Below are 21,704 nucleotides of genomic sequence, written 5' to 3'. Positions count from 1 at the left end.
CACAGCCCTAATGTATGTATATTGGTTATGAGACAAAATAGATTTGTAACGTAAGTTTCACTTCTCCAGTGTTGCCTAGGCGCTCTTACCTTTTTTGGTACGTTTGGAACATCGCCAAATAACGTATCCGGCAATCTTTTCTTATTTTCACTTTTTAGATACATTTATCTACTTTTAGGTAAAATTGCTTTGGCAAATAGATGCAATTTGAAAATTTTATTTCCATCACTAGTGCAAAAAAAAATATTTTATGAAGTCAAAATATAGGTGGGTGTTATCAAATCAACGAATAGAGGTTAGCAGTCCGCGGATGCGCGACCACTTATTTTCTTCTTCGTGCTTAATTGTAACAGAAAAGTTTCTCCCATCCCTTGGCAGGCAATCGCCCGAACGGTTTGCACCCGATGTCATAGTGAATCTCACTTAGTCTGAGCTTATATCTTTCTCAGCCTTAGCGATTGAAGTATCCTTGAATAAAGTTTTTAGCGCAGATAATCAACTTCTGGTTGGCTACTTTTTCTGTCCAAAATGCTTGCCGTGAAACTCAATTCTTGTAAAAAATTTCAATTATGAGTGATGAGTTCTGGGTTGCCTAAATTCTGTTCAGTTCGCTTGGGTTATCGGAAGCCAGTCTTTTGATGTGCCTTGGTCTGAAATATCTACCGTCATTTTGCAAATATTTTGGTGGAAGCAAGGCCTAAACTTCCTCTTTCTGGCAATAGCCGTCTCGTATTCCGCTGATTCTTTATTAGCGCACTTGATCAGTTTAATCATCATTACAACTCGGTCTGGCCTAAAGACAAGCAACAGGAAGTAGACAGGAGTTCCTAGATGTTGGATGAAAAACGGCTCGAAGACAAAGGACTGGGACCTATAGGCGTCAAATGGGAGGTATTTTCTCATGGTGTTCTAAATGCTCGAGGCCAATTCTAAATTAAATTTTAGGTCTCAGCTCCACGTGAAAACTTATATTGGCCGATCGTTGATAAGAATGTATTTGGGACGCGAAAGGAAATTTGTTAGCATTTTTTCCGTCTTTGGCATTTGGTAAAAACACCATGAAGATTCCAACTAATTAAAATTAAGCGCGCCAGCCTGTTCAAATTAATATTTGCCTATCAAAACTTCAATAGAAGTTTGCAAAGCTACAAATTGGTAGAGTGGAAAGCTGAAGATGTGGTGGCTTCAAGAAAAGAGAATGACGATGATGAAAAGTTTAACCAGAATGTTACATATTTAGTGGTTTTAGGCCACTGTCATGGACCAAAAGCACATGACGAGCATTCTTGCAGTGATGCTCTCACATATACATATGTATGTATGTGTGGTTGTATGTATGTAAGCATATTTTAATGAAATAGCCCTGCAGGAAAAAACCCGAACTAGTAAATCAAAATTTCTAGTTCAGTAGTAGTTCTTGATCGCCAAAAACGAACCAGTCCGATAGTAACTTGGTCATCACCAGTGCAATAGCAGCGAAATGTGGTACTTTTACAATACCATTTTATTTTACTTTTTAAAACTGCATTTATTTCATCGGAAAGTTGGAATGTTGCCACAGTTACGGAATTGAATTTGGAAATTTCCTTATTTGTTATTAAATTAGCGATGAATAGAATCCATTCAGAACTCTAACAAATTATGACATACAAAGGGTAAGGTATCCACACAAAAGTTCAGCGTGATTTGACCTATGGTATGTACCTCAATTATAGCTGATATTAAATTTCAGAGATAGGGGAGGTAGGGCATATGAGCCCGTTTAAAACCAGTTACGAGCCAAATGCCGCATAATTAAACAAAAGTTTAAAGAATTAGAAAAAAAAATTACGCAAAAACCGTTATGATCCTAAGCTTTTTCAAGGTTAACTGTTAATCGATAAGATGAACAATTCTCTAAGCCCAGTAAATTTTCGATTATTTTGCACTAATATAAAACTCCTTCATACATTTTTCTAAAAATTTTTTTTCAAGTATGTACATACTTCTATTTATAAAATAAAATGATTAAGGTAGCAGGATGCAATTGGCACTTCGTAGGGCATAGCCATGTTAAAGTCGCCAGTAGCTGGCACTCAAAATTGAATTAGCGTGGCACTAGTGCGTTTCCCCATTGGGAATGTATGTAAATATGTATATGGGCAAACGCTAACACTGTGGGTGGCAATTTAATAAGACTTTATTGGTAAACTTTTTATTGCCTTACCAAGAATTTTTAATCGCAAAACATGCTCCGCAATATCATTAAGTTTTTCGCAAAGTTTAAATTTAGAAAACCGAAAAGGATTGTATGCAAGTGTAGTAATTAGTAATTCTCCTCTTCAGTTCAAACACTTCTTCTTCGGTTGTGCGAAAAATTTCCATTAAAAATCGCTATTGTTTGCCATTTGCGTTCTAAGAATATTTTCTTTTTCTCTACTTTGAGAACATTTTTTGCCAACCCAAATATTTACAATTCACACCACTCGCTTATCATCAAGGCGAAAATATTTAAAATCGTAAATAAAAAATCAGCAACACCAAATTGGTTCGCCACAAGTTCAATAAAAAATAAAAGTAAAAGGAAAAAACAGAGGGGAGATAAACAAAAACATGCATAAGCGTCGGTAAACTAAAACAATTGTGCCAATAAATGTACATACATAGGTATGAATAAATAAATATATACATATATATGTATGTATATATGTAAATATTCGTTTACTACAAGTTTCATTATTATTTCAAACTCAAGTGTTGCACAAATAATTTAGCTTTTTTCTTTTGCAAAATAACCTTCTGCATGTGTAAGCATTGCCTAAAAATAGGCGCAAAACCGCACGAAGGTCTTCTTTTTCTGCGAAAGGGCGAAGGGTTGTAAAAGTTCAAGTTCAAGCGCAGAAAAGTGATGGCGAAAATTGACGAGCCACCAGACAGCTTGGTGACATTTGCAATAAAACAAATATTGCTATTTTAAGAGCAAATTGACATGAATAACAAATGGGGATAAGCAGCAGGGCGCTTTCTTGCTTCACTTGCTACGAGTATGTATGTATGTATGCATGCAAATATGAAAACTATTTTATGTAAGTGCCCTTAACATTGTTTCGCATCAATTGTGTGGAATTTTATTATAAACTTCAGGACAGATAATGTGCAAGTGACAGCTGCTGCGTCGATTTCGCAGAGAGAAAAGCAGAGTTGACAAACATATTTTTGGAAATGTTGTAGCATTGAAATATAGGCATGAAGCATAAAATTTTAGCATTAAGGTGCAAATGGTATTTACTTAATAGCAAGGACAGCGTACCCCTATGTGTTTTTAACTGTACTCAATACTGTATATAATAGCAATCCCGTGAAGTCCTGAAATAGTTCCCAAACTCCGAAAAGTTACCAAAAATCACGAAAATTATAGTTCGAAGAATCGTGACAAGCCCTGAAAAAAACAAAGAAAAGTCCATAAAGAGTTCCCTAAGCTATTGGGTAAAACACAAAGAATCAAAAAATAAATAAATAATCACAAAAAATCGGGTGAAAATATTCAGAAATTTCGAAGGACCTGAAAATTAAGAAGCATTTCGTTATATTGTCAAGGTCTTAAATAAAAAAAAAATAAATATTTTCCAAGGTGCTTCCGTAAAACTAAAAACTCAGCTTAAAAGACGCTGCATAGTAACACTATTTGAAGGATGGGCTTCCCTGCTTGGTATTCCTATACCGAGACCTTCGAAAAACTAAATAATTTTCAAATTGCTCATGTGTACTGTTATTTCATCATTGGACATTTAAATAATGATATGAAATGTATGTATGTACATTGTGGTTGTCCTAAAATGCATGTGAAAAAGTAAAGTCAAAATTTTAATGCTCTCAACACCTAGGATTAATCTAAATTGAAAATATATACCCCTTTTTTATTTTGAAATCAAAAAATATTTAGAGGTCGCTCAAACCGCTCAAAGTTTTCCATGTACATGTATATATTTTATATGGGGAAAAAAAACATTTTTCGTGGAATGGTATAGAATTCTTGAACATCAATATTTTTCGATCGGAGAACTCTGATTTTCTTCAGGAAACTTCCAGTAATAATATCCAATTGTTTATTTTACACATGTTTTAAAACTAGCGACTTTTATGGGTCACCCCATTGCATTTTTGGGGCTTTAGGGTACCTACAAAAATAGTTAATAACAAAAACTGGTTAAAAAGCAATTGGGTATTGAAAGTCTCCTTAAGAGATATCAAGTTTTCAGATTGAAAAATATTGATTTTCAAGAGTTCTATACCATTTCTGGGAAAATTTGTTTCTTTCCCATGTAAGATACATGGAAATCTATAAGCGCTTTGAGGGAGCTCTAAATATTTTTTGATTTCAAAATAATTTAATTATTTTCGTTATAGAACAGTCCCAGCATTACGATTTCGGCTTAACTTCTTTTTTACTACCAATTTTATCCCTATACCAAACGCTCTAACACTATGCCTACGTACTAATCTATCCCTCCTTCATTATATCTTTTCAGGCCTACGAATGTCGTTTTCCAAAATGCCCACAAATGCCCATCGTACTCGACTGCGAGTTGATCAAGGATGAGGTATTGGAGAATGGCGCGAAACGCAATACGACTCGTCGTTGCAAATTGGCTGTCGATGCGCCATACATTTTCAAAAAGTTGATAGGTGTGGACTCTGTTTACTTCTTGCAACACAACTACCTCGATCTGGCCAATCGGACACTCAATATTGAGGCTGTGAATGAGAGTTTCTCATCGCGCATTGAAATTTTCGAACGTTGCCGTTACTATGCGCATCCCGACAATCCCGATTGGACATGCTTCGACCAAACAGCCACATTGGATATTAAAAACTTTTTCGGTTTCGAACACTCCATGGAGAAGATGGGCATGAAACAATATACACAAACCACTTTAAAAGGCAAGGAAATCATTGAGTATTTCATAAATGAATTGAAAGAGCAGGGTGTCACCGAAGTGGAACGTTGGGTGCCGCCAGTCGATGCACCCTGTTCGCCGACAACGCGTGAGGCTAGCGATGAAACCGCACAAAAACTAAAAGATGGCGATCGACGACGCTCCTCACACGATGTGCTGCTCGATGGTGACTTTATAGCGAAAAATTTGGGCACACTAACGCCAATGCAGGCATCGAAATTGTTGGAGCTGCGAAAAATGCTGGATGGTGACGAAGACTTGGAACAAATGCCAAGTTATCAGACCATACTGCGTTTTTTGACAGCACGCGATTGGCATGTGAATCAAGCGTTCACAATGCTCAAAGATTCGTTGAAATGGCGCAAGGAGCACAACATCGACTCGTTGGTTAAGGAATACAAAGCGCCAGCTGTGGTGGTGAATCACTTTCCGGGCGCTTGGCATCATCACGACAAGGATGGACGACCGATATACATACTACGACTGGGTCATATGGATGTTAAAGGCTTGCTAAAGTCCATTGGTAACGAGGGGCTGTTGAAACTCGTGAGTTTGTGTAGAAATGTTGCTGAGAGCCAAAAAATAAAAATAAATTCTTTACAGACGCTACACATTTGTGAGGAGGGTATGCAGCGTATCAAGGAATCTGCTGAGCGCTTGGGTCAACCAGTGTTGAGTTGGTGTTTGCTTGTAGATTTAGAGGGACTTTCCATGCGTCATCTGTGGCGGCCGGGCGTGAAAGCACTACTCAATATCATCGAAACTGTCGAAAGCAATTATCCCGAAACAATGGGCCGTGTGCTGGTGGTGCGTGCGCCGCGCGTCTTTCCCATCGCCTGGACTATAGTCAGCGCATTTATACGTGAGTACTGATTGGGTTAAAGGTGTGTGGGTACGACTACTTTACGTTTCTTACGCTTTGTCACAGATGAAAATACGCGCTCAAAATTCCTATTCTACGGCGGTCCCGACTGCTTGCACATGAAGGACGGCCTGGAGCAATACATCGATTCGGACATTATACCAGACTTTTTGGGTGGCCCATGTAAGGTAGGTCACAATCATTTCGTAAGGTACTGTAAATAAACTCAATTGCTTATATCGTAAACCGATTAGTTTGTTTGTAAGTTTACAGTAATTTATCCTTTTGTTAAACCTAATCTGAAATTCTATTTTTTCTAAATGCCTCCGAAATGAAATTTTGTCCTTAACAAAATTCAGTCTTCACTGGTCTACATTCCGTATGTGGAACAAATTAATCAAAAGTATTTTACGCATTGCTTTTTTCCTAATTGCGATTGTGTAAGAGGCGCTATTACTTAGCTTTTATGGTTTTCGTAAGCTTCACCACCATTCATTTGTCCAGTCATAGTCGTTACACTTTGTTTTCTCGTCTTTAATGTATACATATTGAGTGGCAGTGCACACAATTTATTTTCTTCATCATGTAAATCAAGTATTTGTCGGCTCATGTGCTTTCACAATGTTATTCAAAACATAGATTATTCAAATACTAAGTATGTATGTGTGTCAAGTAGTGTTTTCTGTCTGCACTTTGTACGATCGCCTCCAACATTTCTACGTAATTTCCTTTGCTTCAAAGCAGCGAGAAAACAGTAATCGGCCACCGTTCATTGACCTACTAATATCACAAAGCTTTACTTAAAGCTTAGGTTGGACATTTGTTTTTGTTTTTTTATCAAAAATCTTTAGATTTGTGCGGTTTGAGACAAGTTTTGCCTTTCTGAAGCTCTTTGATAGCATTTTTAGGGTTGACACCCATCAATGCAAATATCCTCGTTTGGCACCTTTAGTTGGATTTGTGAAAAATGTTGATCGATGGGTTGTCTCCCGCATCAAAGTTAGATTAGATGTATGTACACTAGGGTGGTCCAAAAATGCATGTTAAAAAGTAAGACCGAAATTTTTATGCTCTCACGCCCTAGAACTATTCTATACGGAAAAAAATATATCTCTATTTTTTTTATTTTGAAATAAAAAATATTTAGAGGTCGCTCAAAGCGCTCTAATTTGTCCACGTATTTTATGAAAAAAAAAAAAAATTTCACAGAAAAGGTATAGAATTTATAGTAATAAAAAATGGTTAAATGAACAAGTGGGTATTGTTATTGGAAGTCTCCCAAAGAAAACCAAAGCTTTCAGGCCAGTCAACAGAAAATACAATTGTCGGGCAATACCGGTATGCAAGCTGTCGGGAGATAGCGGAGGCACTAAACATGAACCACATGAGCAAAGAAGTTGGATCTTTGGGTGCCACATGAATTAGCGCAAAGAAATTTGATTGATCATCAGTGAAATGCTGCTGAAGCGCAATCAAATCGAACCAGTTTTGAAACGAATTATTACATGCGATGAAAAATATATATTAAAAACGAGAATAGATAACGAAAGCGATAATTAATGGTCAAAGACCGATAACCCTCCCCAAACGACTTCAAAGCTTGGATTGACGGCAAACAATGTTATGTTCAGTGTTTAGTGTGATTGGAGGGCAATTATTGTCCATTACGAACTGCTACAATGTGGCGAAATGATCACTGAACGAAGCAATCAGGAAGGAGCGACCAGATTTGGCCAACGGGAAAGGAGTTATGTTCCATCATGACAATGCCAGGCCACACACCTCTTTGATGTCTCCGAACAAATTAACGGAACTTGGTTGGGAAGTCTGAACGCCTACACCGTATAGCCCGGACTTTGCAACGTTTGACTTCCATGTGATGAAACGCACGTGATGGTAAAAAATTGACCGACCGAAGAGCCGCTAAAAATCACTTGGTCAATTTTTTCGCCGATAAACCACAGAAGTTCTGCACCGATGGAATTATGAAGCTACTCGAAACATGGCGAAAGGTCACAGATTATAAGAAAGAGATTTTTTTTTTTCAAAAATGTACCCAAAAACTCTCCATCTATGAAAGGTCAGACTCGTCGAAAGTTATCAAGTTACCGACATTTATCGAATCGTCAAAGTTGAACATGTTTATTGAGTTGCCGAAATTTATAGACACAGAGGCTGCATTTCTTTATTCATTCTGAACGTTTGGAATAAACTTTTTACTTTACTTACATATTCCTTAGAACGTTCCTGATGATACGTTAACGTATATTTTAAACTCAGTCTGTTTATTCCGGCTGTGAAATGGGATTATCCGGAATGTATAAAGAAACACGGCCAGAAACTTTGTTGTCGAAATTTACGGATAATTATTTATAATTATAATTAATTGGTCAAGTGAATGAAATTTATCAATTTAACGATTTTTATTGAATTATTATTATTTATAGAGTTAAAGTTTTTCGAATTATCGTAATGCATCGAGTTTTTTCAACTTATTGAGTTATCAGTATTTATCGATCTACTAAACTTTGCCGATTTACCGAATCGAAGCTCTTATAATTTTCTAAATATATCCAGTTATCGGTCAAGGGTTTTATAAGCTTATCGAATTATCACTGCTTATCGAATTTCATCATATTATCAGAGTGTATTAACGAGTTATGGAAATTTGTCGATAGCTATCAAAATTAACCGAATTATCGAAATTTATAGAGGTATCCAGAATTGTCGTAATGCATCGAGTTCTTTTAACTTATCGAGAGTTATTGATATTTATTGATTTACTAAAATTTGTCGATTTATCGAATCGATGTTTTTGGAATTTTCAAAAAATATCAAGTTATCGAAATTTCAAGGTTGTATAAGTTTATCAAGTTATCACCGCTTGTCGAATTTTATCGTGTTATCAAAATTTAGAGGTCTCCAAAGTTTATCGATTTATCGAAATTAATCGAGCCCTAAAAATGCACAGTTATCGATATTTATCGAAATGGGCCGAGCTATTGAAATTTGTTAAGTAATCGGATTTTAGTGTTTTTGATATACAGCGCATTATCGATATGTATCAAATATCAAAATTTATAGACCAACTGTCATGTAAAAGTCCTGCCAAAATCATTCAAAGATATACAAAATTTTAGTCACGTTTTAGTTCCAAAGCAGGAGGAGACGACGTGCTAAGTTAGAAAACCTTTCCAAGGCTCTTAAAAAACTAGAAAAAGGGTCGAATTTCGACAGTAACTGGCACTAGGGTATAGATATAATTTCCTATATCTTCTAATTGTTTGAATAAAATGTGTATAACAACCTTCTCTGTGTACTTCCCTACAATCCCCTTTAAAATTTTGTTTAAATCGGTTCAGTCGTTTTTACGTGATGTCCGCACAATGTAAACGGCCTATGTTTCTGAAAATTTACATTTCTTGAGCGTCGATATTTTCTTAAAAACTTGTGAAATTATGCACAAAGTATCGGTTAGTTTTTTTCATTGCACAAATGCGATTCAATATCGAAAAACGTTAACTAACACTTGCACATTATACAAAAATAACTATCAGCTCCCTCAGCAAAATCCAATGTCACCCACACTTCACTTTTGTCCCATGTCTGTGATGCAAAGTATAATTAAAATCCTCTTAGAAAATACAAACAAACAATCACTTACCAACTAATAATATTCGCTACTTTCAAATGTAGACACTCATACACGAGGGTGGTCTTGTGCCAAAAACGCTCTATAAAATGAATTCATTGGAAGAGGACGACGCGGATGAGGAGGAAAAGAAACCACAAGAGGCTGGCGCCTTGATGCACGAACATCGTAGTCTCTATAAAACAGTAGAATTGCGTACTGGTTACATACATGAAGTGATCATACCAAATCAGGATCCAAAAAGTGTACTCACCTGGGACTTCGATGTGACACGCAGTGATCTACACTTTACATTGTATCGTGCAACGAAAGAGCTGCCGTCAAAAACTGGTGAGTGCCTACAATGGCATTTAAAGACTATGCAGTTACCTTAAGTATTTCGGTTACCGTTTCTAGATACCGCCGTTTCTATATTTGATATGAGTGATTTCGTCGAGGGCGAACACTACTTCAAGGAGGAACCAACGCTCATTTGTCGCCACCGCGAAAGCGTGCAGGTGAGTGTGGTTGCCGGTATTGATAGAATGAGTTCTCCTCATATTTTTACTTCTTTATCCCGTTTTTTTAGGGTTCCCATGTAATGCATCACACCCACAGTTATATAATGCAATGGTTCAGCCCGTCATGCGGTTCCGAGGGTCCCGCACAATTGAACTTCTTCTACGAAGTACTGAGTTCGGCCAACTACAAAGGTTCCATGACTAGTTTGCAATCGGGTTTCTCATCATCGTCGGCTGCCAGTTCGTGTCAGAGTCGATGATATGAAGCGAATAATGGTGCGGCCTGTAGTAGCGGTGCAGCAGCAGTGCTGACGTTGAATGGTAGGCAGGGAGTGGGGGCAGCGGGAAAGCTGCGCCAACAGCAACAACATAACGGTGAGGAAATGCATGAACATGGCATTGTTGCCGTCGATTCGCTAATGGAGAAGACATTGAATTGAGCTGAAATAATGAGTGTGTGTGTGTGTGTAGCGCAAATCAGTACACAATTAACTATAATTTTTGATTTAATTATAAATATGCAGTAGTTTTATATAACTTCAAATGCTTATAAGGAAAATATTTACTAGTTTAATAAAATTTAAATAGACGCTATAATTTAATTTGAAAAAAAAAACAAAAAACGTGGGTAGATTGATTTTAAAGCGGATTTTTAAAATATAGCAGAATAATTAAGTTTTTAGCTAAAGCATGAATAATAGTGAAATATTTGCGCCCATATGAAAGTGAGGTTGAGAAAAATTGCAATTTTAAGAAAATATATATTTTGCTTTATTTTATTTTCTAGGTATTAACAATATAACGAACACAAAAATAAATCAAAAGTAGAATAAGAAAAAAGTAAGCCAAAATTTAGTGCTGAATGCTTGAAATTTGTTTTAAAAATCGTTATCGATAAATCGACAACAACAGGATTTATTAAATATCAATGAAGCGATAACAAAAATATTTATCGGATAATGATTAATCGGCAACAAAAGAATTTATCGTGAAAAAAGTTAGGTATATTGTTAAATCGATAAGAAATTATGCTCGATTAATCGATAACAAAAAGATGTATCGTCAACAAAAAGTTATATTGTTAAATCGATAAAAAAAATTATGCTCGATTAATTGGTAACAATATTTCGGGGATTAATCGATAACTAAACAAACAATAATTGTTTACCGTAAGCAAAAGAATCATCATCATTAACAGCCGAATCGAATGTGCAATAAAATGAAACACACCAGCAAACACATATGTATTTTTGAAGAACTTACAAAAACCACACATGCAAGAGTGCTAATACAAAACAATAACAAAAGTTTAAAGGCTTTATTGGAATTGTAACATGTTTTTTAACCTTATCGATAACTTGTAAGCGAATTAAGCCAAACATTTTTTGCAAGTGTAACCAATTAATCTTTTAACTAAATATGTACATACATATGCACTGAAAATACAATTAGGAAAAGTTATCGATAAACAGCATATCTAATGGTATTAGAAATGTCCGATCTTTCCTGTTGATGCTTCATTCTGATGAGTTTTTAATAAATAAAGAAAGGCAGTTAGTGCTTGTTTCCACGCCGCACTCAATTATATTATTGTACATACATCGCAGTTCAGAACTGCTCTAAAAAGGTTCTATGTTCTTTAAACTTATCTGAAATATGATTTTGTAAAAAAAAAAAAATATTATAACGTGTTTTCATGTATGCTTTAAATTATATGATTGCATACCCTTACTTCGATGGGTTCATCATAAAATCTTTTTTGTTTATATTATGTGAAGAGCGCGATTCACAAAAAAACGAGTTTATAACATGTTTTCACCGCAAATAGAGTTACATATATATATGTATGTATGACAATATATAGTACGTATTTCAGCAGCCTTGCTTAAGCAAATACATATCCAATAATCTTGAAAACTAAATTTAAATAAGATGAAGAAGATGCTTATACCCTGTTTCCATGTCAATTAACACGTATTAGGGAATTCAAAAAAATTTCAAGTAAAATTCGTCTTTTATAATGAAAAAGTTTATAGCCTTTTTTCACAACGAATGGTATCATGTGATTGAAAATGATATTTAGCTTTCCAGTTTATTATCGAAGCACAAATTTAACTGGGTTTTTTTTAGAAATCAGATGTATAAACATTAATATATGGGTACTTTAGAAAATGCGCACTATGACCACGGTTTTCTTGTGCCCTCCTAGCTCATCTCAATATCTCCTCGGGCCTTTAGTGCCCCAAGTAACCTAAGGGATCCCAAAGTGGCTGATTGTGAACCTGCATTTCATCTGGCCAGATCGCAAGCATCTTCATTTGGCGCATTCCAAATGCAGTGCAGTTCAAACCATATCAAAATGCCAACTGGGGTAATATTAAACAGTTCTCGGTTTGCACTATAGAATACAATAACCCTTTGTGATACTTGCTACTTTCCTTAAACTAATTTTTGAGTGAGTGCTTAGTTGTCTAAACCTATTGTAGGTATAGTTTTGAAACACTGTTTAGTTGGCTCTCAGTGGGTCTGTCAAACAAGTCAAGCGTCTTTAAAATTAATTTCAGTCAAGAAAAAACTTTTTTTTTTAATCATTTCCCGCTCGCTGTCGTCATAGGAGCCATTATACATATGCACTATTTTATATAACAAATGTGGTTATTAAAATAGAGTGTGCAATATGGCCTATTTCAAGACTTGCATGCAATTTTTAGAGGTAGTAGCAATGCATTATACTATGTACCGCAAACAGAGCAGCGTCTGAACTAAAACAAAATATTTTGGTTTGATTGATTTGAAATTTTAAAACCCTATTCACCTACGATTTGTGAAAAGGATCTGTCTTGTGTGAGTCAAAGCTGCGTGGAAACAAGCTACTAGCCAAAAGGTTATTCAATTCAGTTTTAAGTCGTTGCTACCAACTCTTAGAGCTTAATCTACCTGGAAATCAGTCAGTTGTGTGTGTACAATAAACCAATAAAAAAAATCTAAAATGTTTTAGATAGAAAAAATGCAATTAAAATTTCTTTTTTTTGGAAATTAATTTTAGAGCGATATACATAATTCGTAAAAAATCTAATAATTAAAAAAAAAGCAAATGAAATATTTTAGAGTTAATTTATAAAAAATTTTCCAATTAAAAATTTTATTTAAGAACTACATTTACAAAAAATGCAAAATATTTCTTTAAAAATATCCCAAAACTTTCTAAAATTCTTGTTTTGTTTTAACTTTTAAAATTTTTGGAATACCTTTTTGGAAAATTAATTTTAGAACTACATATTTTGCAAAATTAATTCCAAAAATGTATAAAAAATGCAAAAACTGTCTTTAAAAAATCCAAAAGATTCTAAAAAATGTTCTTTTCTTGTTTTAAATTTAAAAATATTTGGACAATTTTTTGGAACATTAAGGAAATCTCAAAACTTTCTAAAAAATGTTTTTTTTTTGTTGTTTTAAATTTTAATATTTTTCGAACATTTTTTTTTTTAACCGAAACAGACTTTCCAAATGGGCACATACAATTCTGCAACAATGCGCATAAAAAGCAACTTTTAGGCGATAGGAAATTTTTCGATAGGCAACGCTTTTTACCGCACTCCCCGAGAAAAATGGTTGTAATGAAACTAATATAAAATTATGAAATATGTACATACATCTGCATGTATGTATGTATGTGTGTATATATCTGTACGAACACACATATACTTATGTACATACATCATTGCATGCAAAAATACTTGTAAAGTGTTAATATTTATTTTGTGTCAATTAACACAAACGGCTGAAACAGTTTAGAAGAATTATAGGAAATAAGAACACACTGCAAACAACCCATATGCATGTGTATATATCAAATGCAAACCGCCTATGTGCAAAGCAAATAAATATATTTGAAAATATTTAGCAAACTTATTTTTTAAGTACCTACCTACAAAATTGTAGTTTATTAGAAATTTTACCAGCATATGTACATATGTATGTATTTGCAGGTACAAAAATAAAACATACATATATAAAAGGAAAAAATGCGAATTTTTTTTAGCTTTTTATATAAACAACAAAATTTTTGCAAAGTGCAACAACGGATATAGTATATGTACAATGTGCATACATACATAAACATTACGTATGTGCATATGTGTAGTAAGTATGTATGTGGTTAAAATCTGTTAACCCTTCACTGAACACAAAGTATTAGCAGTATTTTACGTGTAGCGTTTAAGATGGTAAGTGTTGGCCTCTGATTTGCTAAAAGAAATTCTAATTCTATAACCAAAACTTAGTGCGTAAGTACTCCTGATCTTGTATACCTATTACTTGTTACCTTTTATTTAGAAAAAAAAAATAAAAATTTCGAGAATTAAAATAAAAAGTATAAGTAAATTTTTGCTAAAGGTTCTTTGAAAGTAGACGTTTGCTGAAAAAAGCACACTGTGCATTATGCTTTTGCACTATAAAACCAAAACATTTTGAACACCCATTTCGTTATGAAAAGTATACAAAATCACACTTGAGTTTATACTAGTAATGGGCAAAATTTTTAAAATATATACTTACATACATACATACACTTTGTTAAATATTTGCATATGTACATACGTGCATAAATATATCCATGCAAATTTTTACAAACGAATACACATATTATGCATACATAAATACACAAATGCACATACATGCATACATATTAAAAAAAAAAAAAAAAAAAAAACCCAACAAATAATCATAATATAATATACTGCGCTTAGAGAAAAATGCTGAGCCTACATATTTTTCGCGCTAAATCCAAAATTTTTCGCCCAATTTTCTAATAAACATTAACACTACATACCAGGGACCGAAAATAATCGTTATTATGAAGTAATTTCATTTTAAAATCAACGCAAATCGCGGTATTTTTTTCTTTTGTGTTTTTACGATCATTTTCCATCGTATTTCGATCATATTATAAACGTTATTTTCAAATTTAATTTTTTAAATCATAAAATATTTAAATCGGTTATAAAAGCGCAGTCTCTATTATAATGGTTAAAAATTACGAAATGTGTACGAAAAAATTTAAATCACAAAATAACTACATATTGGAGTTGATCAACAAAATTAAAATTAAATAATAACGACCAACAATTTTCGAAAATATGAAAATCATAAAATAACGATTAAAAATTTTATCGGTGACATAAAAATAACAAAATAACGATTAAAAATGATCACAAAATTAAAATCACATAATAACGGTTAAAAATTATCGATAATTTTTGATTGAAAAAAATTTAAATCACAAAATAACGATTAGAGATGATTGCAAAACAAAAATCATAAAATAGCAACTAAAAATTATGAAGAAATAAAAATCAGAAAATAACGATTAAAGTTACTCAGTGAATCGAAATTTGAAATTATGATTTTTATTACAAAAAATATCATAACGGTAACGGTCCCTGCTACAAACAAAAACACATATATCAGAATGGAATGAAAAAACAGATTCTCGAAGTTACGTACTATAAGCAAATAAGAAAATGTTTCATGTTAATTAAATGTATAAGCATAAATAAAAAATATTTACTGAAAATACACTAATTTTATTTTATTTAATAAAAAAAAAAAAAATATTGATACATATATCAACCACTTGATCAATCCGATTTTTGGCTCTTAAAGCAGTCAAAGAGCCAGCAAGTGCTACGCAAAAAATAAATCAGCTCTCAGGGTAAAGGGGGTGTAAAAAAATACATTAAAAGCATCATACATATATACTAGTAATGCGAGTCGGAGTACAAGAAATTTGAATACACTCTTCTTCCCCCTTCATGCTGGCTTTTGATGGTACCCCTCGCCTGGCACCTAAATGTGCCAAGCCGGCTCCTAAGTGCAAAAGGCTACTGGGAGCCACTTTGGCCATCTGTGCCCTAGGTAAACTAAATTCTTCCCAACCAAACACAGATGGTTTTAGCTTCATTCAAATTTCTTTTGGCTACTTAAGCAACCCTGGCAAGAAATATGTAATTAGTTTAATGGATTTTATATACAAAAGCCAATGGAAATTAGTAATTTTGAGATGTATAATTAACTTCCCTTAGCAATTTCCCATCAAAAATTCACAATAGAGCACTTTTTGTACTTAACAACACTACGCTTCAGGTCGCCTATTTTTTAACCATCCTGGCTGAACTCGGATGAATAACCGAGTTTAATTTGTTGCTTTGCATCTATTTAGTTCCTTCAACGAGTGTTCTTTTGTAGCTCGGTTGCAAATTAATGCATCTTTTCTTAAATTTCGCATTAGCGACTTCACCAAGTTGAAATTCAATAAACCCGTGGTCCGCAAGCGGCCTTGCCTTCTTTGAAGTTACAAATATGGGTTTAATTCCCACGTTCAAAATGCTAGTCCCAGAAGACAAGATATACTCGAAAAGCTGATTCCGACTTGCATTGCCCTTAGGTTAGGTAAGATAACTTAGGCTCACGTGGCTGCTGGTCAATTGGCCAACACACGTAGGCCTGCAAATAGGCCCTTTGTGATACCACAGAGATCGAAAAAAAAACTACTCTTTTTTGAACCAGGCAGTGTAGTGATGACATCTGAGTAGCTGCCGTATATTCAACTTTTCCACTGCAAAGAGACTTTTTCCTACTTCCACTCACCTTCCCTCCGCTGAGGACCCCTGTTGAAATCAGAGTATCAGTAGTGCAAAAAGCGAGCTTTAGCATGGATACAAAAGCGGAACTTGTGTTTTCCGTACAAAATCCCACTACTCCGACATATTTAGTTCGGTAGCACTGGCAAAACCTTTACGATTGTAACATGATAGTAGGACCAATAGTCACCGATTGGGCAGTGGCTTCGGCTTCCAGAACTACTCTGGCAACGGTGAGGCAGATCCTCACCAAGATTTAACATCTGGCGTATGTTTGCATTACTGGGGCAATGCACACATGCCCGATTGCAGCGTTGGAGGTAATTCTGAAACTTGAGCCACTGCATGTTAAAGTTGAACAGGCTGCAAAGCGAACCACTCCTAAATTTTGCGAAAGGGTTTTACCAAAGGTAAGGTCATAACCATTTCGGAAAAGGGACGAGGAGGCTAGCTCCCAGCTCCCATTATTTTTGCTCCCCAGATTTGATATGCATAAGGTAATAGTTTTGGAAAGAAACTTTGGATCAAGACGGCCTGGAGTACCTCTGTTACTTAAAAACATGTCCACGCGACTACACCAAAGTGGTACACTGACGGCTCTAAGACTTTTAGGGTAATGGAACAGGCGTATATGTCCCCAGACTGAAGCTTTCGCTGCCGCTGGGAACATTTTTAAGCATCTTCCAAGCAGAAGTCTATGCCATCAGTCTGTGTGCGGAGATAAACCTTCGCAGGAATTATCGTAGTGAGAGGATCCTCATTTTAAATTATGGTCAAGCGGCACTCAAGGCTCTCCCACCCTTCGAAGTCAATTCCTTAATGGTGTTGGAGTGTAAAGAACAGCTTAATTCCCTGGCTGAGTATAATCCTGTTACAATTCGACCAGTTCGCCAGAATGGCCACTGCTCCGACCCCGATAGGATCTGAACGCTCCCTTAAGTAACACGAGAAAGGAAGCGCTCAGAACGAAAAACACCAAACTTGGGGAACTGCCCTGGCGTAGCACCATGTGTATTCGTCAAGCTGAAAGCTTACTATTAGGCTGCAATCTAAAAAGATATAAACCACTCACAAAACTAAGAATCATTACAAGCATTTTGACCAGCCATTCTAGGCTAAGAGGCTAGTTGCATTAGCTAGAAATCTGGATCTATGTCGCTGTCTCCGCAAAGGAGACATCACTGCACCCGCTACTGGAGTGTGGGGCCCTTTCACGTAGAAGTGAGAGGCGAATAGGGCATCTATGGCCAAGAGAGGAGCACATGCACTCCCTACCACCGGCATTTATTCTGAAATTTATTGCACCCTAGGGCTAACTGAGGTATTGTGATGAGCTGACAGCTCGATAGACCTGTACTGGTCACAGTGCCTACTCTATTTATATGTATTGTCACAAGACACGAATAAAGATGCGAGTTCAAAAGTTGACCGCGAAAAAAACGCGTAAACTAATTTTAGTGCATCTCTATATGTGTCAAGTGACGGTATGTCCCTATCTTATCTACTACATCCGCTTCGCCGTTTGCTTCCGTCTTTTTTTTCCTCCTCTTCCGGAAAAAAAGGGGCCTACGTCCTCTCTAGGTGGTCGGCTATCTTATCGAAATTTATAAAGGCCAATTTTCAAATAAGATAGTGTCAAATCTTTTTTCTCTTTCGGTTTACTACACCTGGTATAATTTCACCATGATTTGAGGGTAGCAAATGGATAATAATTTTTCCGTTCAGCCATCTGATACATATAATCACAATTTAAAAGTTTATGATTCCCATAAATTTTACTTAAAAGCTTTTCGGTTAGAAAGTTTTTTAATTTAATTATTTTTTTTGTTCATTCGTGAATACCCCCAACAGCTGTTAATGACATTTCGCTCCAAACAGCTGTTTTTGTATTGCGCTTTATGAGTTTATGAGTAACAAAACACAAACAAACGCTTCTATAACAAAAACTAAAATAAATACAAATTAAGAGAGCGCAAGAAATGGAATTCATTGAGCACAAACTAATCAATAGCGAAGTAATTTAATCGGCAAGCAATAAGCAAGCGCACTAACCTCAAGTAAAAAGCAAAAGTTTTACTACATTTACAACAAGCAATAAATAAATCAACGACCGCATACGCGCTGGTGTACTAAACAAAAACTGACCGTACATGCAAACATCTGGCCAAGTTAACGATAAAGGGCTTGTGATTAAATTATTTTAAGGGCTGATTGAATATAGCGATTGTTTTTTTTTTTTTTATATATAAACGTTTATGCAGTGGAAAATAGTAGGGCTGTTCAGAGTATTGAGCAAATTATCTTGGATTTGCATTTGCAAATTTTATGCTTGCTACCATGGCAACAGTTTGCATTTAATCGTTATGAATTTACAAATGCACCAAAATATGCAAATGCAGGTCATACATATGTATGTGCAAGTTAAAAATATCCCTAATATTTAGCAATAAATCAGATCAAAGAAAATTTTGCTGTGGTCTAGGGTGCAAAATAATAAAAAACCAATCGACGTTGGCATTCATAAAATATTAAAAAACAAAAAAAATGTATAAAAGAATATAATTATCGTTTCGGTGATACGAGAAAATAACAACGCACAAAGAAGCAGTGATTCGCTGTGAACATTGGCACCCATTATCAGCGTGCTTTATATCAATATGACCAATATTACACCAGCCTATGGAATTATCTAATCGAGATATTGGACGGATTAGCCCAATCAGTTCTTAATAGTCTAAGCGCAATGAAAGCACGCACATAGGGTGGTCCAAAAGAAGTAAAGTCGGAATTTTAATGTTCTTAACCCTAGGATTGTTATATTGTGCAACAAAAATGACTTTTTAAAAACACCTAGAGTGCGCAGATATCAGGTTTGATAGCTGTTGGCCACATAAACAATGCCTCATACTCAGTTTTACCGGATCAATTCGTATTCTCGAGAAAAATAATTTTCATGATCCAAAAAAATAATTTAGAAAATTCATCGTTTTTTGGCCTATAGTGGTTGAAAATAGTGTAAACGAGCAACACGATAAGTTTAGAAATTTGTGGAAAAAAGTTTTGGGCGCTATACTCAGATTTTTGGATCATGAAAACTGTTTCCTCGAGAACACGAACTGATCTAGTAAATCAGAGCATGAGTCATTGTACGTGTGGCCAACAGCTATACAACCTATTATATACGCACTCTAGGTGTTTTTTTTTTGTTCTATAGTGTTATATACCCAAAAGTCAGGGGTCTGTTTTTTTTTTTATTTTAAAATTAAAAAGATATTGACAGGTTTACATACATTAAGTCATATATAAAGTTTCCCATATATTTTATATGGAGAAAAACAGTATTTTGCAGAAATGGTATAGAATTCTTCTAACTAAATATTTTTTAATCGGAAAACTCTGTTTCGCTTCAGGATGCTGCCAGTAATAATACCCAATTGTTTTTGTTTAACCATTTTTAATAAAAACGGGCACCCCATTACATTTTTTAGGGATTATGGGGGGACTTATAAGTTAATAGTTAATATTAAAATTAATATTAAAAAATGGTAACAAAAAACATTATTATTATTGGAAGTCTCCGGAATTATTCGAAATTATTGATTTTCAAGAATTTTATACCAATTCTACGAAGAATTGTTTTTTCCCCCATATAGAATGCTTGGAAAACTTTGAGTGCTTTGAGCGAGCTCTAAATATATTTTTATTTAGAAATTAAAAAAAAACACAGGTAGCATGAAAATTCGAACTTAACATTTTTCAACCGCATTTTGGACCGCCCTAATGTACAAATTTATGTAAATATGTACCTACGTGCATTATTCCGTTCCACCTCATAGGCAAGCAAAAAAAAGTTCGCTGTGCTCCCCTGAGTCTTTAAGTATTTTTGTAAGGCAATTACAGGAAAAAAATTGCAGAACCTAGGTGTAATCTTTTTTAAATTTAAATTTTTCGGTGACACATACTTTCGGCAATAACATTTTTTTTTTTAAATAGTTCTCGAATAATCGAAAACCTCGTGAGTGAGCTTTAATTTAATGTCATGAGGGTACTACGTTAGCGTGATAAGAATTGATATTTGCTGGGAAAATACTGAAATTATTTAAAACTTTCTCGCTTTATTTTCTCGACAATCGACTCTCTTAAAGAAATCTTGAGGGAAAATTTTCCAATAAGATAGATAGTATTTTGTTTAGCAAAAAAAAAAAAACGATAGTATCAAATCTTACTTCTCGCTCTCACTGAAGATATGTTAAAAAATTTAAAAGGCGACCCCTACGTTCGCCTTTAAAAAAAAATTACAATTTTTTTCTTTTCAAATTGCCATGAAAAAATTCTTTGGATACAGGCGTGAATGGCGAGCTTTTATTCTGGTATGGTCTAATGTACCTACGCATGTGTGTGTACATAAATAAATGCACACGAATTCCAAGGTGCGCTAACTATATCTATTCTTGATAAAGCTAACGATATTGTGTTCGAAAATAGTTGCAAATCAAAAATAGCGCTGTGCGGTCGGAATTACGTTAGCCCGCAATTTGCACAAAATTTGGCCTGAATAAATTAAAAAAAAAAAAAAACGAACGACCTTGCCTTTTAACGTCTTAAGTGTTGTGGAAACATTGAACTCTCAATATGGTGGCAATTACTAATAACAAGTAAGTGAATAGTTTCTTAAACATAAAAATGTGCTACGAAATCACTGGACTGGTATTCTGTAGTGTTTAGTAAAGTGTTACAAAGTAATTAACGAATGTATGTTGATTAGGGTGGTCCTTAAAGTAAAATTAATGATTTTTTTCAGTCTCATCTCCTCAATCGGTAATACCACGGTCATAGGTATCACATATATCGCATGAGTATTTAATAGTGTACTACCGGGGGCAGTAGTCAGGTTGACATGGGGTAAAAACTGACCTTCTCTGGCTCCTGCAGCTTATAATCAGTGACGGAGTTGTTGCAACGGAGTGGGGTGGTGCCACCGTCCAGCGCAAGATAAAAAGGGGCACGCCCCAAGGTGGTGAGCTCTCCCCCTTCTCTAGATCCTGAACCTACTAGAGGAGTTGGTGTGTAGGTGGTGGCGGGCAAATTTTTAGATACGCTATACGACTTAAC

The 21,704-nt window shown here is 34.9% G+C and overlaps 1 protein-coding gene and 1 long non-coding RNA gene across 4 annotated transcripts in view; both read left to right on the top strand.

Moving 5' to 3' along the window:
* Nucleotides 1-13,080, top strand: part of LOC118735808 (protein real-time) — a 45,968-nt gene extending 32,888 nt beyond the window's left edge. Inside the window, exons 2-7 of the mRNA XM_036465774.1 lie at nt 4,509-5,483; nt 5,541-5,799; nt 5,866-5,987; nt 9,496-9,781; nt 9,848-9,948; nt 10,020-13,080. Of these exons, the coding sequence (XP_036321667.1) occupies nt 4,509-5,483; nt 5,541-5,799; nt 5,866-5,987; nt 9,496-9,781; nt 9,848-9,948; nt 10,020-10,211 (1,935 nt within the window). The 3' untranslated portion in view covers nt 10,212-13,080. The remainder of the gene's footprint in view (nt 1-4,508; nt 5,484-5,540; nt 5,800-5,865; nt 5,988-9,495; nt 9,782-9,847; nt 9,949-10,019) is intronic.
* A 5,420-nt stretch (nt 13,081-18,500) lies between these two features.
* LOC118735807 overlaps nt 18,501-21,704 on the top strand; it is an 11,355-nt gene continuing 8,151 nt past the window's right edge. Inside the window, exons 1-2 of one of the 3 annotated variants that reach the window (XR_004992644.1) lie at nt 18,501-18,649; nt 21,053-21,247. This is a non-coding gene — a long non-coding RNA (uncharacterized LOC118735807). Of the gene's footprint in view, nt 18,761-21,052; nt 21,248-21,704 lie in introns of all 3 variants that reach the window. The other 2 variants (XR_004992643.1, XR_004992642.1) reach the window with 2 other exon arrangements.

The sequence above is a fragment of the Rhagoletis pomonella genome, unplaced genomic scaffold (genome assembly GCF_013731165.1).
Source record: "Rhagoletis pomonella isolate Grant_MI unplaced genomic scaffold, Rhpom_1.0 Rhpom_scaffold_00003, whole genome shotgun sequence".
In the NCBI taxonomy this organism is placed as follows: domain Eukaryota; kingdom Metazoa; phylum Arthropoda; class Insecta; order Diptera; family Tephritidae; genus Rhagoletis; species Rhagoletis pomonella.
This window is presented reverse-complemented; position numbering and strand designations above follow the sequence as displayed.